Source organism: Megachile rotundata, chromosome 9 (genome assembly GCF_050947335.1).
Source record: "Megachile rotundata isolate GNS110a chromosome 9, iyMegRotu1, whole genome shotgun sequence".
In the NCBI taxonomy this organism is placed as follows: domain Eukaryota; kingdom Metazoa; phylum Arthropoda; class Insecta; order Hymenoptera; family Megachilidae; genus Megachile; species Megachile rotundata.
In genome coordinates, this window is record NC_134991.1 from 17,718,336 (window position 1) to 17,739,010 (window position 20,675).

Below are 20,675 nucleotides of genomic sequence, written 5' to 3' on the forward strand. Positions count from 1 at the left end.
GAAGTAACTTATACGAAATATAATTCCGTCGTTTTACTCTCGGCAATCATTTTAATTACAATAACAACGGAGAACGTTAACAAGATCCTAGATATCAAAGGACGCTTCGATATTCAAGCCCTGGTTTCGTACTCGACTATCGACCGATTTATAACCGCATATCGAAGAAAAAGAATTTTTATGCAACCTTTTCGCCCCGCTTCGCTCTAATACCTTAGACTTAAACCATGATCACGACGGTTATGTTTTCCAACGACCAGGTATATGACCGTATTCGTTCGAGCGCGATTGTACCGTATGCAGTCCAAAGAAAGTGTATCTTGGTCCTGCACGTCGGTATACATACGTACACACGATAGTTTTCAACCGAACGAAACGCGAAGAGCATACCGCGAATAAAAGAGCGTAGAAATATCCAGATTCTGTAAGCTGAAGGGAAGTAAATTTTCTATCGAGCAACCTAATATAATATCGTGAAGAGGATCGAAAGCGTTCCGTGGCGACGATGTCGTCGCTTGATCGCGGGGTCGAGGTCCCGAAGAAGGTTCCAGAGATCTCCCGCGAGAGAACTCGCCCACGTAGGGTGCCGTAAAAGTTACCTTCAAATCTGCCCTCCGCCAACCGCCTCCGCTATCATCCTCCAACCAACCCCCCTTTCTCGTTACTCCTCGGCTTCTTCGCTTCCTCTTCTCTTTCCCTCGCCCTCGCCCATCCACCTATCTTTCCTTCTCTCGCCACCCGCGATCTCTTGCCTCTTCTTGTTCCTCTTTTCCCCGATTTCTTCGTCCCCCTTCCAACCAAGACACGTCGAGACGAAGCTTTCCAGGCGTCGCGTCGCCTCGCGTCTCTCGTCGACGAGCTGCAAGAATGTAGGTACGGATACTCCTGTGGCACCGCACGCTGGAAGGTGGTGGTTGGTCGGCTGAGATCTCTAAAGAGGGAGAGACTCTCTTCGAGATTCACGGACCAACAGTGGCGGGAAGAAGGAAGAGAAGGAGAAAGAGGCGAAGGAGGAGGAGGAGGAGGAGGAGGAATCTCACAGAGGGTGTCGACGGTGGAGCCAAGGAGGCGAAGGGGGCATTGTCGGACCCCGAGGGCTTGGTGGACGGGCAAGAAGAACGGCAGGGATGCGAGCGGGGAAACGGGAGAAGGATGAGAAGTGACCGGATGGCCTTGGTCCCAAGACTTGGTTAGTTACCGCGCGGCCGACTATAACTGGTCGAGCTCCGTAACACACAGGGCGGTATCTCCGATTTCGACCGCTTTTTTAAACACGACCGGACCACGGGCCACCGCGCGCCATCCGCGACACCAGGGCAGCACCGAGAAACGCTCTTCGAGAGTTTACGCCGAAAATAGGGACCTTGATGATCACCCGCCGAACCGCCTTCTAACGCTCTCTCCTTTCCATTTGCTATTCCTTTTTCGACTTTCCAACCCTTCCTTAAATCTTAAGCCTTAAATATTAATAAACGAATTAATAACGCGTTCAATTCTTACAGAATATTTTATACTATTTACGAGACGTAATTAGTACAACTAAACGCCCTAATTCGTCGTTTCGATTAATAGAATCACGTATACGTTTTCAGCCGTTAATGATCAATTTTCAATGACGCGCATACAGGTACGCCATCCACGGTAAAACGGTTAACAAGCAACACGAAAATGATGGGTTGTTACCGAGCTGCACTTTCTTCTTCTTCTACCTCCTTTCCCCCTCTCTTAAACGGGCATAATCGACTGCAGGTCGAACATCGAGAGGTTTTGTCCTTGTTACCTTTCAAGATCGAATGCTCCTTGACGACGCGTACCTCGCTCAAAAGCAACGCCTTAATAACGCATTCGCGAACGATTACGTTTTAACGACGCTTTTAAACGACACTGGAAATCAACTGGATCTTCCAGACGAATCGGTTCTTTTTACCCACCCTTTTTTCCTCCACACTCTGCGCGGTACATCGCGAGAATTGATTTATATATCGTTACAACGAAATACGTAAAAGTTATTCGAGCCTTTTGCAAAGTTACAGGAGATTCCTGTCTACGGAGAAAACAAATGGCCTGGTTATTTGACCAACGTTGCTGCTCGTTGCTCAACAGAAGCAACTTACGAGATCGTCAGATATTTCAAGATCTATAGGTTGTGTCAAATGTTAGGGCCATGCGCGTTAAATTAAATAAAGAATCTTTTATTCTTTCGCAGAGATTCGGAAATTTTTCCTTTCGAAATGATCAAGTTACGATTTTGTGAATAACAGGTATAGCTCTTTTGTTACGCGAAACAGTGGCAGTAAATTTTATTGATTTTTCGAAAGTGCAACAATTAAATTCTTATATGAAAGGTTGCCATAAAATCCGATGCTCTGGTGACGACGTGTTCAAATTCCAAGTACGATAGAACACCGTCTCCGTCGATGTCGCTTTCTTCCAATACTTTTCGGCACACGGTGGCTACTTCTTCGGCATTCAGACCACCTTGAACTAACTGTCGGCAGGTGCGTTCCAGATCGTTCGTTCCTAACACTCCATCCTCGTCGAAATCTATTTATCGAAAATTATACAAAAAGAATATTACGAATTAAACGTTGTAATTTCACTTTTTTTCCGCTTTCGAGCGATAACACTGAACGTGCTATCAAAATTCAAACTAATACCATTTACTTTCATCTGAAAAACAAACGATAGAGTAATATTCTTTTGAAAAGCGTTAACCTTTTCGGTATCTGGTTCCGTGACCCCTGTGTCATAATATTAAATCGTAAGAAAATTAATTATCTATCCTAGCTAAAAGCAGCGGCATAATAAGCAAGAAGAAAAAACGTTTTAATCGAGTTGTAATTTATAGCGCAACGAGAAAATCGATAAAAGGTTCCGTACAACGTGTCTCGTGCCTGAACGCTCTACGTATATTCGCTTCTGAAAGCCATAGACCGAGCTATACAGTAGGTAGTACGAAGTCGATCTCGAAGCACTCTCACGATCCTCTGTCTGTCTGGTTCACGCGGTGGTCCGTACCGTAAATCTTAAAGGCGTAAAAGACCTTCAAGTCCCGCGGCGCCTGCTCCGAAAAAACCGACATCATCTCGAGGAACTCCTCGAAGCAGATTCCATCGTCGTCGGACAAGTTCTGCTGTCCTAAATTCTGAACGACTCGTTTAGTAAACACCTCCGAGATACGTTGCCTGAACGGATTTTCCTGAAACGAAATCGTTCGACGTCGAATGTATCGCGCGTTAACGTTACATTATTTGCGTTACGAAAAAGTTCGAAAACCTTCAATTCCGGTATACGCGTTAAACAGGACAATGGTATACGAACAGTGGTCGCTTGCCCGGCCGTCATACACCGTGGAACAGCTCCAGGATCGCCCATTTCTCGAAATCGTTTAAATATTCTATGCAAACACGAACGTATAAAAGTCATAATTCTAGTTCCAGAACGTTCAAATACTATTTTCATTTGTTATTACGATCATAAGCAAGAAAATTTCTCAAAGAGAAATTATAGAAATTGTAGCGTCGCTCGAATATAATTGCGATTTACCTCCTGTTGTATTACTAAACTAACTAAAACGATCACTTTCTTCTTCAAGATAGATACACTAGTTACCTTAAGATTTCTTTGCGGGTAAAAAAGGTGCAATCTTGATAATCCTCTAGCTGTTCCTCGGTGAACGTGGCTACCTTGTTTCCCATTTTATTTACGAACAAAAACACTCGTGAGTGCGACCGGACGTACACAGGAAGAATCGAATTTTGCTCGATGTTTCGCTTACGACTGAGTTTTCGCGCTAGGAATGTTCAATAGGAAATCTAATAAGCAGGGTGTGTCACGCCACTCCCACATTCAGGGCTGTTTGGATCAAGAATTTACGAGGAAAATCCGAATTCCCTCGTGACTGATTTCGTTTTTTCTTTGTAAATCAAATTTATTGGCAAAATGTAAAAAACTATTATCCAACGACGCCGATACCAGCAGAGAGGGCAGCTAGGAAGTTAAAGCGTTAATTCGAGTTTCGAAAATTAAGTGCAATGTATTACAAACAGAATTGAAAAATAAAATCGATTCGATTGGTTAATTTTCCTCATGAATAATGATCTTCATAATTTTCTTTGCAATCGAGCAGATGATCCAGACATTCTTTGAACTCGTCCTCTTCTAAACCGGATTCCGTAAACGCGTGAAATTTCTTGATGCTTTTTATTTTGCTCAACAGTTCGTGCAAAGATTCGTACATCTTACCGAGACTACTTCCACTGTGCAAACCAGCCATAACAGGAACCGACTGAACATCTAAACGTAGATAATCGCATATATAGAAAACCGAACTAATTTGTATCGCATTGTCGACGTACCTGTCCCTACCGGCCATCTTGCAATTTCTCCGTTTTCGGTGATATCGTTATTAAAAATTTTCGGGAACGGCTCCTTTATGCTCAGCGGCGACGAAATGGTCGATAAATACGTAGCAGATGCATGACAAGTACACGCTAAATAAAGCATCATCATCTCGTGTACGCTAGAACATCGATACGCCGGTTTCGACATTTGTTTCATCGCGTGAGAAATAGGTCGTTTCAATCTGTCTTCGGAAATCCCTCGTAAAACTACGCTTTGCATATTTCTATCCATTGGTATTTCGCAACTTGGTGTTAAGCTAGTCCACAAGGTTCCCTCGAATTCGTCCAGCACATCGATCAGATCCATCTTCGTCATCATGGGGAATGGCAGGGTTAAACTCGTTGCGACTGCTTGTCGACCGAACTGATTAAGGTCCGCGCACAAATCGGACAAAACAACGTTTGGATACTCTTTACGCCTGTATCTAATCGTTAGCGTATCTAAAGCAGTTGCTAAGAGTGCACTGCTATGATACTTTAGTTCAGCATCGTATATTAAATGATTAAATGCTCTTGGCTCACCGGCCTGAGGCCAGCCCGCTTCTCCGCAACAGAGTGGGCTATACAAGGAAGAATATTCTCCTGCATGTTGCCAACATAGAGCTGTATTTAGCGATTTGATCAAATTCGATACAGAAGGTTCGCTCGTTTTACTGTCGATACATGGAAAAGACAATATACTTTTTTCGTATTCGTCTTTTAAGTACTGCATACACGACGTACCCAGTCCTGCGAATCCATCCACGGAATCTAGAATTATCTGCATTTCATAAATACCATCAATGTCGTGAAACGATACGAGAATAATTGTTTACATAGCTTAATTAGTCATGTACCTGAAAACCTTGCATTAAATCGCACTCTTCTACATACGCTCTTATTCTATCGGCAAAATCTTCTGAAAATTGCTCCGTATTCCATAAACTTCTTCCATAAGTAAAAATATTGAATGGTTGTGTTGTACAACCATGTTTATACTCTTTTATAATATTCACTGTTCTGGGATGAAACCTAGGTACCAAATAATCCACCCACCAATTAACGTAATCTTCTAAATTCTGAGCTGTCGATTCGAAATTTTCAGTTGGCTCCTCTAAACTTCTAACAAACGATGATTTAGTTGCTGCTTCCTCTTTTGTTACTTCTACCTTTTCTTCGTCCCACAAGCATTTCGTTTCTTCGTCTCGAGGAATACTATACAAAGAACCTTCTTGTTTCAAGTATCCACATGATCCTTTTAGATCTACGAGTAATAATCTGGGTGTGTAAGTTAGCTGTTTCTGAAAGAATGTCACCCATTTATTTGTAGTCGTACATTATTAATATTATTAAATTTAAAAGATCACATTAGTTTCAAATAGATACCTTGAAATTTTCCCCTTCTCTATATAAAACATCGTGATTTATTTCTGATGGATTATTCGGATCATAGGAAAAATTAGATTCCTGAAAATGTTCAAATGGAAATTAGCTCTTGATACATTGAACTTTAAAAAATGAATCTTCCAAATACCTGCAAATTCCACCAATGTGTGCCAATAAAATTAGAATAATGACCCAATTGAATAGTTAAAATCTCTCGTGATGTCATATTTCTTTACTTATATTTGTAGGATTTTATGTGAAACAATAACAAAGAAATAAGGTTAAGTCATAAAGCACGTGTATACATTTACGTCGTTTTGAATGTTTTATCAAATACGTCCAATGTGTTTCCACGATATCGATAAATGCTCAACATTTTCTTTTATTCTTATTCACTATTACCAAACTTTACTTCTACATTTTCACGGAAGTTTCACTACATCGTGTATGCATCCATAACTTGTATCAAAGTATACATACCATGTTTACATGAAGTAAAACTGAACATAAATTTATTTATCAAAGGAAAATAATATTTTAAGTGATTTGTAAAGGTTTTTTTTTTAGACATAACGCATTTATATATTTACAATTACATTATTATTATTATTATTATTATTATTACCATTACAATTTATTATCATTATTATTATCACAACTAGTATGTTTCATTACTGTTCTTATATTCTTATTGTAAATTTGTACAAATATTTAGTTACAATTTATAAAAATTGATTTAAAAGCAACATCTTATCGCATTAAAATACTTGTACATATCTAAGAACCCAAAACTTGCTTTATTGCTGACATTTCTTTATGAGACATGGGTTGTAACATTAAGCCAGAAACAGGTGGATTAAGTTCTAAATCTCGCAATTCATTCACTTTAATTTTTAAATTACTTCTTATTTTATTAATTTCGATGTCGCACTCTTTTTGATCTGCAATATAATGAAATATGAAATTAAGCACAGTTTATTTAACAAACATATCAAAGTAATTGAACAACAAGTGACTTGGAAACCTTTTACAAGTAATTCTTCTGCAGTTTTAGACGACATTTTCAGTAATAATGGTCCAATAGTTATCCAAGTTTTTGTGCCAGTTGCCTTTTGTAATGCTCTCATTCCAACTCTATCCTCGTTTCTTCTTTTGTCCAAAGCAATTATTTCTTGACGGTCTGTAAGAATCTCCCCTGCCTTTTCTTCGACTTGTTGTATGTGTTTTAAAGCTTTCTCTTGATCAAATTTCATCTATAAAATAAATTGTAATAAATCGCTTAAATCTTGTTTTATTCACGAATAATTTTATGTATATCAAAATCAAGCGGAATTGTAAAACAAAAAATTCACATACACATTTAAATAGCGAATGAACAATTACATTATAATCAGTCTTAGAAAAAATGTTAAATTTTAATTTTTCAAATTGTTTAATGCTACTTTAAGACAGAGCAACACGCAGTGCTCTCTCTTTTCTAGCTTCCCTGCTTAATAATTTTTCCCTATCTTTTTTCTTTAAACACTTTTGCTTAAATATTTTAGGACTGCCAATCGCTGCTGTATCTCCGGGCTTGAAATGCGTCACTCTATATTCTTTCTCATCCAATTGACCTAATCCTTTTCTATCAGTTTTTAGACAGGTTTTTATAGGGTATTTTATTCCTTTTCCTGAAGGTCCAAGGCCATATTCTTCGTCCCATCCATTATTCAACAGGATTTGATAACCTTTATTTTGCTTTGATATTCCATACATGGTGCTTGGTAGTTTTGGTTTAGAATTAAATATATGAAGCACAGATGTTTCATGTTTCTTCCAAGTTGTTTTATAAAAGTGAACTTCACAAATTTCGCAATAAAACCCTGTACTATCGCTTGAGCAGTCTTGTTCATTATCAATATTTTGGTTCCATGTTCCATTGTTATCCTTCAAAGGTTCAATTAACTCTGTCTTTTTTTGCATGGTAGTATCAATATTTATTTGTGACGAACACGTATCTGCTTCTATTGTTTTGTTACACACAGAGTCCGTTCTCTTCTTGAGTAGAGCAACTATATTTAAATAATTTTTTTTCAATGCTAATTGTGCCGCGGTAAGACCAGATTTTTCTTTAGCTTTTCTGTTGGCACCAAGGCTTAATAAAAATTCTACAATATCTAAGTAGCCACAATATGCAGCCGACATAAGAGGAGTCCAACCAAAATCATCCATCAGATTTACATTGTCACGCGTTACATGTTTTAACAAAAATTCAAAGTCTTTTTGTTCCACCGCTTTCAATATACTATTAATTGTTACCTTTTCATCTGACCTCTGGTTATGTCTAACTTTTTCATTGCTATCATTTATCGAAAGCGACTTTGTAGTACTCTTAGTAACATATGATTTCTGTTTACAATGATTGTGTTGCAACTTTGAATTTACATCGTTTCTTTCATTAATGATTTCTTCGTAAGCTTCTTTTGCTTGATTTTCCTGGAAATTCAGATGATGTTCTTTCTTTTCCGAAGGTATCGGAGAAACATCGCAAGATTCTCGAACAAACGTTTTCCATGCTATACCAATATTGTGCGTAAAAAAATTACTTTCCTTTAACATCTTTTTCGACTAATATAAATATAAATATTCACGAATAGATATATATATATATAATAATGTTTCTTTTCAATTACAAGTGTTTTTTATTCGGATAATTTATACGCTTCTTCTGTAGTTTACAGGTTCATTCTTTTTTTCTCTTTAACATATCAATTCTTTTAACCACTATATATGTATCAAGTTTGAAAACTAAATACGTAAATTATTACGATTAACACTGCGTCCGTCAATTTTACAATTACCTTTTGCCTTTTACAACTACTGCTGTTTGATCGTAGATTTCACTATTCTTATAACACAAACATAGAGTAGACATCCCTACTTTTTGATACAAATATACTATGGAATAGTAACATGCGAAACATAAAATCCACTAGCTTTGATATTTATATTTATTCAATTATAATCTGCAACAGTCATCTATGTATTATTTTATGTATGTTTTTTTTTCATTTATTCATTTTCTATTATTCTATCTTTTCTTTTTACATATACTCCGTTATTATCTTTTGTTCATTTGACTGTAGACAATACACAGATATCTATGATACTATACAGTATCACTAGAAACCACATGGCTGCATGATTTCATGCTTGTATAGTCACATGGTCGCATCTATAGTCATATAATTGCACGGCTACATGAATGAACGTTCAGGTATATAAGTAATTAATTTTTAATACAGCGATATTTTGTCTGAGTTAAAAAAGAATGGGTTTACAAATTCACGCAAAGATAGCGCTTGGATGGTAGGTGTAGAGTAATCAAATACGCTTGCATTCGCTGTTTTCGACTGAACTTCTTTTACACAGTTGACTCCTTACATAAAAGTATTTGTTATTTACAAATAAAGAATACATACATCCTTTTATATGTACATTATTCTTTGAATCCATTCAATGCGATGAAATTGTTAAAAAATATTTATACGATTTCTTTTACAGGATATTCTCTGCTGGTGTAGGAATAGCTGCTTTTGCACTAGCAAGAAGACGTATAAATGATAAAAGATATGATAATATGAAAGCAAGGCAGCGTATACGCGATTCTAATATTGTAGATTAAACTATATGTTTAATGTTATCTATATCTATATATAAATATATATAAAATAAAGAAGAATTAAAATAAAAAATGGCTGGAATACCGCAATTGAGCGAAGAACAATTAAATTTAGTAAGGGATATAGAAATTGAAATGATGACCGATATGTTTCATCGCATGACATCTGCATGTCACAAGAAATGTATACCACCAAAATATACAAATCCAGAATTAAGCAAAGGAGAATCTATATGCCTAGATCGTTGCATTGCTAAATACTTGGATGTTCAAGAGCGCATCGGGAAAAAACTCCAGCAAATTTCTGTACAAGAAGAAAGTTTCTCGAAGGGTAAAGTCGTAGAACAACCAAAAATAAATTAAGTACAACAAAATATTATTTTGTTAGAAGAAACGTATGTAAATTTTATTCGTATGCATTTAACAGTTTTTTCTTCTAATGAGTTATAAGTATACATAACTTAAATAGTAGTATAACTTACGCTTACAAAGTCGTTATTTCTGTAATTTACAGAAGAAAACTTAGAATAAATAGTAATGAAAACTTTACATTACCGTTTAACAATCTCTTACTTTAATTTAAACAATAATATATTAAAATGTGGTAAAAAATATATATCATGCAATGTTGTATGGCGAAAGAAAATGTTTTCCCGACAACACGTAATCCTCAAGTAGAAAAATTTATTTCATTGTAATACATAATTATAAGTAGAAAAAATAACAATACAATCAAAAAGTCAGTCAATATATTAATCATTATAAACACAATGACGTAATTTTTTGGCAGCACGAAAAATTATGTACATATTTAAGTATCGCGCGTTACTATCGAAATTACGGTATTCCGTCAGAAATGTATTTGTTACGCTTTCTTCGTGAACACGATTCTTCTGTAAGGGAGCTCAATTTTATTAGATTTTTTTCGTTTCGTTGTCCAAATTGCTATCACATACGCGAAACACTTCAAATTTAATAAACAAGTTGCCATTAACCAGCAGTTTTTTCTTTTATCGGATAGGTTGTCGCTAACGCTAAAGTATGTTGACCTCCGCCTGCAACTCGTACTATCGTTTTACCTTCCAATTGTTTTCCTTTAACTAATACAGGTTCTTCGACATCTTCTTCTTCTCCAGTTCCTAATTGTCCATTTGAACCCATACCCCAAGAGTATAAATCTCCTATAGAGAAGAAGCATGTATTTATTAATAAATGAATACGTATCATTGTATCGTATAACGATAAAAGTACCGGATTCGGTGACGGCAAAAGATTGAGCACTGCCCGCTGCAACGTCAACGCATTTAAAGGAACTTAAAGCAGGAACTAGTGTTAATTCTTTCGCATCCGAACAGTTTGGTCCAAGTCCAAGACGACCGTATTCTTTACGACCCATGACAAACACTTGACCAGAATCATCTAGAGCTATCGTATGATGTTGGCCACTACTAATATGTTTCCAAACCTTACCGCTGAAGGTTTTCGAAATTTGTGGGTGAAACTGAGTAACAGGATCTTTTAAACCTAAAATAATATTCGATTATAGTATTCTGTAAAAATCGAGTATCATATTTCATTCGTGTTACTTACCAATTTGATAATAATTGTTTAAGCCAAATGCATATATATCTCCTTTTTGATATTCTTTAGCAAATGTACAGTATGACCCAGCCCATATATCGGTAAATTCTAATTTTTTAGTAACTTTAAATTCAACTAAAGCTGGGATTAATAAAGGACCTATTCCATGACGGGTGTTTCTACTAGCTGCTCTAGCAGCTACGCGTCCTAGTTGACCTTGTTCTCCGCATCCACACGTATAGACGTGTCCGTTTTCGTTAAGTAATACTAAGTGGTCAGCACCAGATGCTATTTTCACTATCTTTACATTAGGCAGTATTTCTATTGGAAACCGTTCGTTTCCTTTCAAAGTAAGGCCCATGCTGCCGTGAGAATCCTTAAAGATACATTTCAATATCACATCGTCTTGTTTCTTGAAAATCTTGTATCGTACAAAACAATAAAATAAAAAGATAACTGGTAAAGAAAATATACCCTAAACGAGCCCCATGCAAACACTCGACCATCTTCCAGTAAAGCAGCGCTATGCGAATCTCCAGCAGTCACCTGAACAGCTTTACCAGGCAAATCGACAGGACCTGGTTCCGTTTCAGAACCATCTTTAGAAGTATCTCGTCCCAATGCACCTTCATCGTTGCAACCAAACGTTAATACTTCTCCTGTTTTCCTTATGCAGACATTATGCATGCCACCGGCTGCCACAGCTACGACATCTTGGTAGCCAGGAATAGTTGCTGGGCGCGTTTTCTCAACAATTTCTTCTCCTAAACCGAGTTGTCCTACATCACCTTGTCCAAATACCAGTAATACGCCGCCAGTCGCGATTTGTCGCAAGTCAGGTTTTACAATTAATTCTGTGAAATGCATGCAAACGTTTAGTCGTCACGATATTTCATGTACAAAGGAACGATCGCGTTCGCGCCGATTCACGCAAATCGTACACGCGTATTATACACGATATCGTAACAGAGAAAGTTATTTTAAACGATTCTGAAAAGTTGCGGAACACCTCAAATGTACCTCCAACTATCCACTCGAGAGAAACAATAATTATCGATCGTAAAATCGAAGCACAACCATGTGCATCGTGGTTTTATACTTTCGATAAAATTCCTCTAGATAAATAACAGTTTATAGGCGCGAAAATTACGATTTTCGGTAACTGTTTGTCATCGATAAAACGAGCAATTCACCTTGTTTTTTCCTAGTCTGTTTCGGCTCTCGTGGACCTTTCGGTGCAGTCAGTGCGGATCGTTTTGTTGCTTTCCTTGGCGGCACTGAAAGTATATCAAGGTTATGTTTACAAATACGCGCGTAAAATCGTTTTTATGACTGTCATGTATGGAACAATGAACGTTTTTAATATCGTAATTTATATACGTACTAATTTTACAAAGCGATTGTCTTGGAAGCAGGATATATCGCGCCTTACAGTCACTTGGCGCCAAAAAGTTGCAATGCTGCTGACCTCGCGACTGTTGCGCAACTCACAGGAGGCGCTAACGTTCGACTCATAGAGAAAACCTCGTCACTTTTAATATCTTCGGTCGATTTTCAATCGTAGACCTCACTTCCGAGATACGAAGCGCGTTGGCTTCGTAACGGAAATCCCACTCCTTCGTCGTCTTGGCCGCCACGTGTTCGACACGTCTTATAACTATAGAGTTCTCGATTTTGCTTTACGTATCTATTCCGATGATCCATCTTTCGAGGTAAATTTTTTTATTTTATAGCCATTTTGCTACGAAAAGTTTATTAATCAGAAACAAATAACGGCTTTATAAATACGTTAGATGATTATCGATGACAATTTTATAGGTTAACAATGTATTATGTCAATCTTCTTTAGAAGAGATCGGTGCCACGTGGATAATCATTTACGATTCACGGTATGTATCAAAAGCATCATTTTCAGAGTTGTAAGCTATACGTAGAGAAAAAATCAAGTTTACGATTATCTAAAGCGATGCGTGTAATAATTTTAATCGTAACAACTGATTGTCAAGTTTAAATTTTATAAACTCGATAAGTGAAGAATCGCACTAATTTAAATGCTTGCTAATACCCATGGAAATCTACGAAATTACGATGATAATAGGACGTTTGGGAAACGTCGATCATCGTGTAAACGCATCTTCGTTACTTTTGATAAGTGGTCATATCATTCTTGTAAATCTATTTAAAGTTGCCTTAAAAATAGTTAAAACGGCGTCGAAAAAACAACGGAAATTTATTTGGAACGTTCGTTTTCTGTGTCGACAACGACTCGATCAAGGCGACACGTGGTTCGAGACATTCGAAACGATAAATTGGTGGTATCGTTGGCAAGGTGGTACGCGTTCGCGACTCGCATTAAATCGCAAATTAGCACATTTTAGGAGGGAACAAGGTTTATGGATATCCAAGGAAAGAGGCAATGCGAGGGTAAACGGGAGCGTGCGTTGAATCAGCGGGGGCTGGCCGGTTATCAGAGGGGTCAGATACGTCGAGCGCGCCAGTCGAAGCCGAGACCTCGTCCGCGCAACTTCTCTCCGTCGAGTCTGTTTCCGTGTCGAACGGATTCGCCGGTTTTTCAACTCGTTCGTCTACCATCTATCGTGTTTTTTTTTTATTATTTCCATTTTTATCATACTTATTTGTTTATTCGATCGTGAATCGGGAGACTTTCCATTTGTGTTACGTCGAACAAACTTTTAACCTGTTTTACCCGTTAACTTTTACTCACTTTTTTCACGATAAAAGGGCTGACTTTCTTTCGTGAGTGTAGCGAATAACGAATTCAAATTAATTATTAGGTTGATGCAAATGAAATGACCGGTTTGTTTGATAAATTTTTAACACTTTTTAATTTATCAACACCGAAACAATAAATATTGAATAAAGAATAAAAAAAAAATTAGCACCTTAAGCGTTTCTATAATTTATATCCATTCTTTCCGATGAGTTCGATCGTTTTAGCATCAGAAATAATATTTATCGATCAGAGAGATCTATATATCCTGCGATAAAAATTGTTAAAGCAACGAAATATTCTGCTTTCATCGTTGAATCGATTAATTAAGAAATAATACGCGAATTTCGTTGTGAACTGTTAATTATAACAGACTTTTAGTCATATTGTACGTACAAATGAAACGTTTATCCGGTAATTTTTGTTCAATTTTAAGCTACGATTTGATATAACAATAGCGCTATTTTACCGTGCATTTATGTTATCGAATCCTGTCAGACTTTAGTATTTCGAAGTCGGTCGTTGGATATGCAACAACTTAATTTCTTCGGATCGTAACGAATCTAAATAAAATGTATTTATGAGAAGATTCTCTCGATAAACGCGTTGTTCGATCGAACGATAATTAACAGGTTAAAAGACGCAAAGGAATCGAGAGTGAACGGTGAAAAAAGCGGGTTGATGTAGAGCCGAAGAATCATGACGAGAGTGCGTCGACATCGATTCATCCCGTTACTGGTGCACATCCTGCTCGGTGGTGAGTTTCGTAAGACACGATGTTTTTATTCGCGTGGCGAATACAACGAATCGTGGAAGATCGTTTCGAGATTTTCCAGTCACCACGTGCCCGCTATTCGTCACTGTATCGACACGATGTTCTTGTCCCCGCGAGATTCAACCTTTCGATTAAGAAAAATGTACGCGTATAGTCCCTTTATATTTCGCTTATAACTTTTTAATCGCTCGACGATAAGTTATTAAAACAATAATTTAATTTTAGTTTAAGATTCTATGTGTACAATGCGTTTATCGAGCATTCTATCGTTCTTCTAACTGATATACATACATATGTCGCTTCAGTTTATCGTAGTATTTTAGTTTAGTCGGTAGGATCGAAAGCAGCATAAGACTTGTTGAATCTTACGGCGATGAAATATTTCGCGCGAAACTCGACATCTCGTCACGAGCAATGTTGTGCTTCGTTCGACTGCGACCGCTTTAGGATCGAGTCTAATCGAATCGAACAGATTCGATGGTGCACGGTACGCGTCCTCTCAATCAGGTTGAGTGGTTTCGCCAAGCTTGCATGTCCTTTTAAGAAACACAATGCCATTGTCGGATGTCATTCAGCGGCGAAGAAAGCAGACCGACTCGCGATATATTTTCTTGCATTCCAAAAGTTCGAGACTCTTCGTGATCCCTTGATCTCTCGAGCTACGAGCCGGTTCTATATCCGATGTTTTTCGAATTCTTCTGTCATGTTGTGTTCTTTTATCCCGGATATTCGTCCAGGTGATCATGGTGGTTCAGATTTTCGAAAGGAACGCGTACTCGATGTTTGGACGGTAGAGAGACAATTGATCATGCTGCCGATATTTCGAAGGAATAACCGTGATTGAAAATCTGCGCGAGCGAACGTCGGTCGGACGGTCGAGGAAAACGTTTCCCCTAGAATTTGATTATCGTCCGTAGAAGCTCGGTAACGAAACTTTGGGAATCGACGAATATCGCGATTCGCTCGATGCCACAGTCCAACGAAAAGTTTATTCGGAACACGGGAATCGTCAATTTAATCCTTATCGCGAAACGATAGCTTTTCCGTCGATGCAGCTTTCTTTGCAATCGATACAGCTTTAAAAGCTACGTTGTATATCTTGATCGTTAACGACCGCTCGAATCGTGCTTTAATCCGTTAGACTTCCGTTAATTCGTTCCTATCTTGCATACGATACGACCACAGGCTACTCGTATCGCCAAAGTAGAAAGTACAATAATATTAGGCGCGCGACGACTACAAGATTTCGCTTCGTTTACGCCTTGGAAAACGAATTCCGAATTAGCGGATAAGCTGTAAGTTTAATCAAGTTATGAATTGTTCGAAAAAAAATGTTCGTAAAACGAGATTTTCGATCAGCTAAAATTGTCTATCGAAACCATTCGCGATATCTGGTACGAATGGAGTTTAGAAGCGACGAAAACGGAATAGCGGCAAGTTTTTATCGGTCGCGAAGAAAGTCGAATCGAAGAACGAGGTGTCGGCACGATTGAAAATGCAATTTGCATCGATGGAAGGAAGCTGCTCGCAGAAATCACAAACGGGCTCTGATTAGAGCCAAGTTTTCCGACAAGAAACTGCTCGTTCGAGGACGGAGCGAACCTCGTCGAAACTCGCGAAAAAAACGAATGAGCCGAGTAACAAGACGGAGAACGAGTCGGGGAAAAAACAGGAAAGAAATTTGCCTGGGCTAATTGCATGAGATATGCGATTGTTTCATGCATATTCAGCGAGTCCTCGATGTGGGAATAGCTGATCCCTATTCTTTCCGGCTATATTCTCTTCCACCCTTTTGCATCTCTTTTCCCCGCTCGTATTCCTTTCCCGCGAAAAGTCGCCCTTTTGCAGAAGGAAGATCGTTCCTCGAGCGAGTAATCCGATCCTAAGCCTCGAGTCGCGTCCTCGATATTAATTAAGTCCTCGATCTTGCGCGCACCTGCTTCTCTCCTTTCCTCGATACGTTCGCGAATCCGTATATTTTCTCGTTTCTCTCTAGTAAACAACGCCGTCGACGGACCAGCGTAAATAACTTTTACGGAAAGCGAATCGATATTCGAAAGGAGAAACTTCCGCTGTTGGTTCCCGCAGTTCCGAAAATTTGCTTCACGGATACGAAACGAATCGACGTTACAACTAGTCCGGACAACTCTGCGTTCACGAGAGCAGCTGTTTTCTCGTAGCATATGGTTGTGAGACTACTTTACAGGTTACTACTCGACACTTTACTCGAGGGCAACTCGGAGTATCGTAGATTTTTCGCACGCTAACATACGGATCGGCAAATGAACGCGTAGCAACGTTTCTAGCCACGATCGAGTCGATTCGTCTTTTCACGAAGAAAATCGTTGGTCCGTGATTGAGGAACGATAGATAACGGCAGCAGCCGTGGACTCGTTTAAACGTTAACCGACTTGGATCGTCGTCTTTCATCGACGGAGGATAGAGAAAGAAGAGAAACCGCTTGCACCGCGAAAACACGTTCCGTTGACTCGGCAAACATTTTCTCCGCGGTCCTCCAGCGATACCTCGTTGCCTAGGATCCGAACGCTTTCGTATTTTCCCGAGAATTCGTTTTCTTTTTTTTCGCGAAAAAGTGGTTTTTTCGTCGCGGTAAGAGAGCACTTCGAATCGTGTGTTCTCAGAAAACATCCATCGGGATCGTACGCGAACGATCGTCGCTGTGCGTATACCTACGTTTGCCTGTTCGATCGAGCCAAAGTTATTTTTACGCTTGGCTGTCGTCTATCGTATCGTTTGTTTTTCCCCATAAATTTCCTACGGGTGAAAAAATTGTTAACCTCGATAATTTCTCTACGCTTAAGAGAAACGTTGCACGAAAAACAGCGATTGAAAATTTTTTGTGTCGCGAGCGTCCAGTCGAATTTAAAGGATAGCGTAAACGATCACGGTTTACAGAAAATGTCTGGGATTGTTCTCTCGAGACATCGCGTATGTTAAAGTTTAGCGATTCTCGTAATCTTTCGAAACGATTCCATTTGTGCGGTAAAGTCCCGCAGGCCCGCTAAGCAGATTGAGCGAGTGGACGATCCGCGATCACGTACAGAAAGTCAAGGTAGCCTTTGTACGCGAACGTTATCTACCATTCGTTAACGAGCATTAACTCTTCCTCGCGTAGGGAGGAAATATGGGTCAAAAGTTGGCCGCAAAGCGGTGAAACGACGCGGACCTGGCGGACTGGGTCGGCAAAGCGGAGTTAGGCATGGTTTTCGACTGGCTTTAATCTGTTCCAAGTCCAGTTACGGTATCTGCAGCAGCTTTCGAATCCTTGAATTTACGCTAAAATACTGGTTCCAGCGACTACATTAGTTTCTTCCAAGTAGACAATATAAGATTCTTACTATTCGATCATTGCTTTCTCGAACGAGCCCCGACTCGAGTTTCAGGCTATCGAGTTTAAGGGATTCGCCTACGTAGAAACGTACGATTCTTTTGGGTGACATTTTTTCCGAGTAGTCCTTAAAATACGTGTCAGTCTACGGGCTAATTTATTATGAATCGACGCTCTCTCGCATCTAGCGTTCCTCGAATTTCGGTGAGTCTTCAAGGTACGAGCGAACGTTCGCGAAGCGGAAATTCGTGGCAACAGACGGAGGTAACGGAAGCGAGAGATGCGCTCGCGAACACAATGAATTATACGAATAGAAGGGATAGAATATGGCGTTAATCCGGCGTGTGTCCGACGATTTGAAAGTCTAATGCGAACTGGAATGATTTTTCTGAAAGGGTTCGTAACCTAGCGTGTTCCACTTCGGTGCTGCCACCTGTTGGCTGGAGAATCCCATAAACTCGGTAGCAGTAATTTTTCTTTGCCGGTAAACAATTGGAAGCTTTTAAGTAATTGCTACGTTCGTACCGAAACCCTGGAAACGATCCTCCGTTTCGTATTCGTTAGGATCTCGGAATATCCTGTATTCGATTACGTCTCTTCCACGGATAAAACTAGGTCCATGAATTAAAACGATCCTCTTCCACTCGATCTACTCGGTTTCTTTCGCTACAAAAATTAGATGGTCGAGTCGATCCCGCTAGCAGAGAATGGTTAGCGGCAATCTCAGCTTTTCCGTAATTGTCGCGCTGCTATTACTTTCGAGCGAATTAGCTTTCCTTCTTCTGGAGCAAGCTGCCAAATTACCGGATTAAATAAGCGAGCGAGTCAATTTTACAATTAGGCCAGAGTGAATTTTTTCTCGCGAGATTCGTTCGACGTTAAAAAGCTTTCGTCGCTGAATGATTACATACATATTTCAAGCGTTACGCGATCGAATCGCTTACTCCTTACGTTAGTCTACGAAGCTGTAGATTTACCGATTTGTAGGCAACGATAGCTCGAATCGGGTACAGTTTCCTATAAAGCCGATACTACTTTTCGAAAGTAAATCGTAGATCTTGTCGAAGGGACATTCGTTCGGTGTAGTTTCTTTTCGCGTAGTTGCGAGTAATTTTCAGGCTCGGACGATACCGCGGCGATAAATGTCCTTGCAGTGAATAAATTCAAATGGATACCTACGTCGTAAAATAGTTGACTTTTTCCCTTATTTTTTACGTCCAGCTACGGTTTTATGGCAAACGGCGAGAAACGGGCTGCTCTCGGCTGCAGCGAGGTATAACGACACGGAAACGAATCAGAAGTCACCGCGATTTCGAGCGACTCCTGCTTTCCTCTTCGACTTTCGTTAACGCTTTTACTCCGCGCGCCACGAAATTGCAACTTTTTCTTGCGCGTTCAAGTAAATCGAAAGTAACGAAAAAAATAGCGCTTTACAAAAAACGAAGGTAGACAATTTGAAGGAAATTGCAGAATAGTAAATCACTTTACGTTGTAATCTTTACGATAGCGCGTGTTCTTCGAGACATCCTATGTACGTAGGTGCATTCTCGGGACAAATCCAGTCAACGAGACACGAGTTTACGGTTAGAGCAAAACTCTGTAACTGCAGTTTCGAACTTGCACCACGTGATTTTCGTTCGCAACAGCTGAGCACACGGTCGATCGACGGGATGCGACGCGAAGCATTGTATCGGATACAGGAAACGTGTTTTCCTTGCATCGTTATTAACACGACCGGAAAGTTTGCCTTTTCGATGCGAATTTATGTTCGTTGCTAAACTTTCGGACGACTTCTTGAATAGAAAAAAATTTGCAAGTAAACAAGAGACGTTCCGTTCGAAGGACAAGTCGTTTACGTTTACGGGCTTGAAAGTTCTTGCCGGGTATGTTTCGATTCGAAATTCTAACATTACCGGTAGTTACGGTACCGACGGAAAACTGTTTTCGCGTGTTTACGCGACCGCCTTTCCATTTTCAGACTGGAAACGCGTGTTTTCGATGCAAATCGTTGCCCGTGCGAACGCGAAATCGTAATCCACCTTTTGCGGAATTTCAAATCGCGTTCGTCGTTCACGAGTCTCCGCGAACGGGCAAAATTTTGCGCGACCTTGTCATCCGTGTTTTTTATCGACGCTGCGAGTGTCACGGGCAAATTTCATTGTCGGATATTCGATACAAAAGCGACGAGTCTCATAAACGCGGAGAGAGCAGACGAGTATTTCGTGACTCGTCGATTAGATCGCGGACTACATTGATTAAGAGCGTTTATACGGTACACGTCGAAATTAGGACTCGTTACGTAAATTTACGTAGGCGAATTAGACGAGATTTTGCGCTTGCTCCGCTCAAGGAAACCCGCTCAAGGATTTGTTCGAAAAGTTGCACGAATAAGAGAGAAAAAAAAAGAAGAACTTTTATGCGATTCGTGAGTACATTTTCGATACGCCTTGGAATTTCAGATATTTCCAATAGGGTGAGTCGACTGCGGAGGCGAGCGTGGCTACGCGATTTATAATTCTGAACGCGCGCTCGAATTATTAATACGAAAAGTTCGGGCGAATCGGCTCTTGGGAATCTTTATTCTCGTGCACGCACAAAATATTATGCATGCTAAAGAAAATCCGGAAACAGTCGTTACTTGTATGCATATTTTATTAACGCGTTCGAGTACGTGTATAAGAGGTTCTACCGAGTTAAGTTCCTTCTTAAATTTTCCCAAGATAGTCGAAATTTTCTTCAGGTATCGCCTAGACACGTCTTGGATGGTTATTTACGAATAATCAAATAATCAAAGCGGAGGTATGGGGGTA

General features: G+C 39.3%; 6 protein-coding genes across 24 annotated transcripts in view; 2 read left to right on the forward strand and 4 right to left on the reverse strand.

Moving 5' to 3' along the window:
* The window catches only part of LOC100878243 (synaptogenesis protein syg-1), a 162,958-nt gene that overhangs the window by 61,608 nt on the left and 80,675 nt on the right, over positions 1–20,675 (forward strand). Inside the window, exons 1-3 of one of the 12 annotated variants that reach the window (XM_076535482.1) lie at positions 12,584–12,722; positions 12,829–12,899; positions 14,374–14,498. The exons of 2 other annotated variants lie outside the window; for them this stretch is intronic. In XM_076535482.1, coding sequence (XP_076391597.1) covers positions 14,441–14,498 — 58 coding nt within the window. In that variant the 5' untranslated portion in view covers positions 12,584–12,722; positions 12,829–12,899; positions 14,374–14,440. Of the gene's footprint in view, positions 1–12,583; positions 12,723–12,828; positions 12,900–12,970; positions 14,499–20,675 lie in introns of those variants that run through there. 9 more of the 12 variants (XM_076535487.1, XM_076535489.1, XM_076535484.1 and 6 more) reach the window with 9 other exon arrangements.
* On the reverse strand, positions 2,269–3,867 carry LOC100877679 (Calcium and integrin binding family member 2). 2 transcript variants are annotated; one of them, XM_076535517.1, is made up of 4 exons: positions 3,613–3,867; positions 3,322–3,397; positions 3,019–3,199; positions 2,269–2,544 (listed from the first exon to the last, which is right to left on the reverse strand). In XM_076535517.1, the coding sequence occupies exons 1-4, from the start codon at positions 3,696–3,698 to the stop codon at positions 2,327–2,329; spliced, it is 561 nt and encodes a 186-aa protein (XP_076391632.1). In that variant the 5' UTR covers positions 3,699–3,867; the 3' UTR covers positions 2,269–2,326. The 2 variants fall into 2 exon arrangements, with proteins under 2 accessions (XP_076391632.1, XP_003707901.1); XM_003707853.3 differs by having other exon boundaries at positions 3,277–3,397.
* Positions 4,011–6,239, reverse strand: mst (misato mitochondrial distribution and morphology regulator). The gene is made up of 5 exons (XM_003707854.3): positions 5,917–6,239; positions 5,769–5,849; positions 5,240–5,683; positions 4,359–5,163; positions 4,011–4,296 (listed from the first exon to the last, which is right to left on the reverse strand). Exons 1-5 carry the CDS (start codon positions 5,992–5,994, stop codon positions 4,088–4,090), a joined length of 1,617 nt encoding a protein of 538 aa, XP_003707902.1. The 5' UTR covers positions 5,995–6,239; the 3' UTR covers positions 4,011–4,087.
* Positions 6,346–8,756, reverse strand: LOC100877906 (Pdrg1 prefoldin-like subunit). Of its 5 annotated transcripts, none has more exons than XM_076535508.1 (3): positions 8,609–8,756; positions 6,793–7,021; positions 6,346–6,709 (listed from the first exon to the last, which is right to left on the reverse strand). In XM_076535508.1, exons 2-3 carry the CDS (start codon positions 7,019–7,021, stop codon positions 6,546–6,548), a joined length of 393 nt encoding a protein of 130 aa, XP_076391623.1. In that variant the 5' UTR covers positions 8,609–8,756; the 3' UTR covers positions 6,346–6,545. The 5 variants fall into 5 exon arrangements, 3 of the variants coding, with proteins under 3 accessions (XP_076391623.1, XP_012151685.2, XP_076391624.1); XM_012296295.2 differs by lacking the exon at positions 8,609–8,756 and adding an exon at positions 8,067–8,323; XM_076535509.1 differs by lacking the exon at positions 8,609–8,756 and adding an exon at positions 7,125–7,264.
* On the forward strand, positions 8,891–10,423 carry Tim10 (translocase of inner membrane 10). 3 transcript variants are annotated; one of them, XM_012296293.2, is made up of 2 exons: positions 8,891–9,024; positions 9,312–10,423. In XM_012296293.2, exon 2 carries the CDS (start codon positions 9,502–9,504, stop codon positions 9,790–9,792), a length of 291 nt encoding a protein of 96 aa, XP_012151683.1. In that variant the 5' UTR covers positions 8,891–9,024; positions 9,312–9,501; the 3' UTR covers positions 9,793–10,423. The 3 variants fall into 3 exon arrangements, with proteins under 3 accessions (XP_012151683.1, XP_012151684.1, XP_012151682.1); XM_012296294.2 differs by having other exon boundaries at positions 8,946–9,197; XM_012296292.2 differs by having other exon boundaries at positions 8,946–9,116.
* Positions 10,094–12,536, reverse strand: Rcc1 (Regulator of chromosome condensation 1). Its single transcript, XM_012296291.2, has 6 exons — positions 12,395–12,536; positions 12,204–12,287; positions 11,485–11,864; positions 11,020–11,386; positions 10,681–10,953; positions 10,094–10,610 (listed from the first exon to the last, which is right to left on the reverse strand). Coding segments are annotated over exons 1-6 (1,296 nt in total). The 5' UTR covers positions 12,396–12,536; the 3' UTR covers positions 10,094–10,419.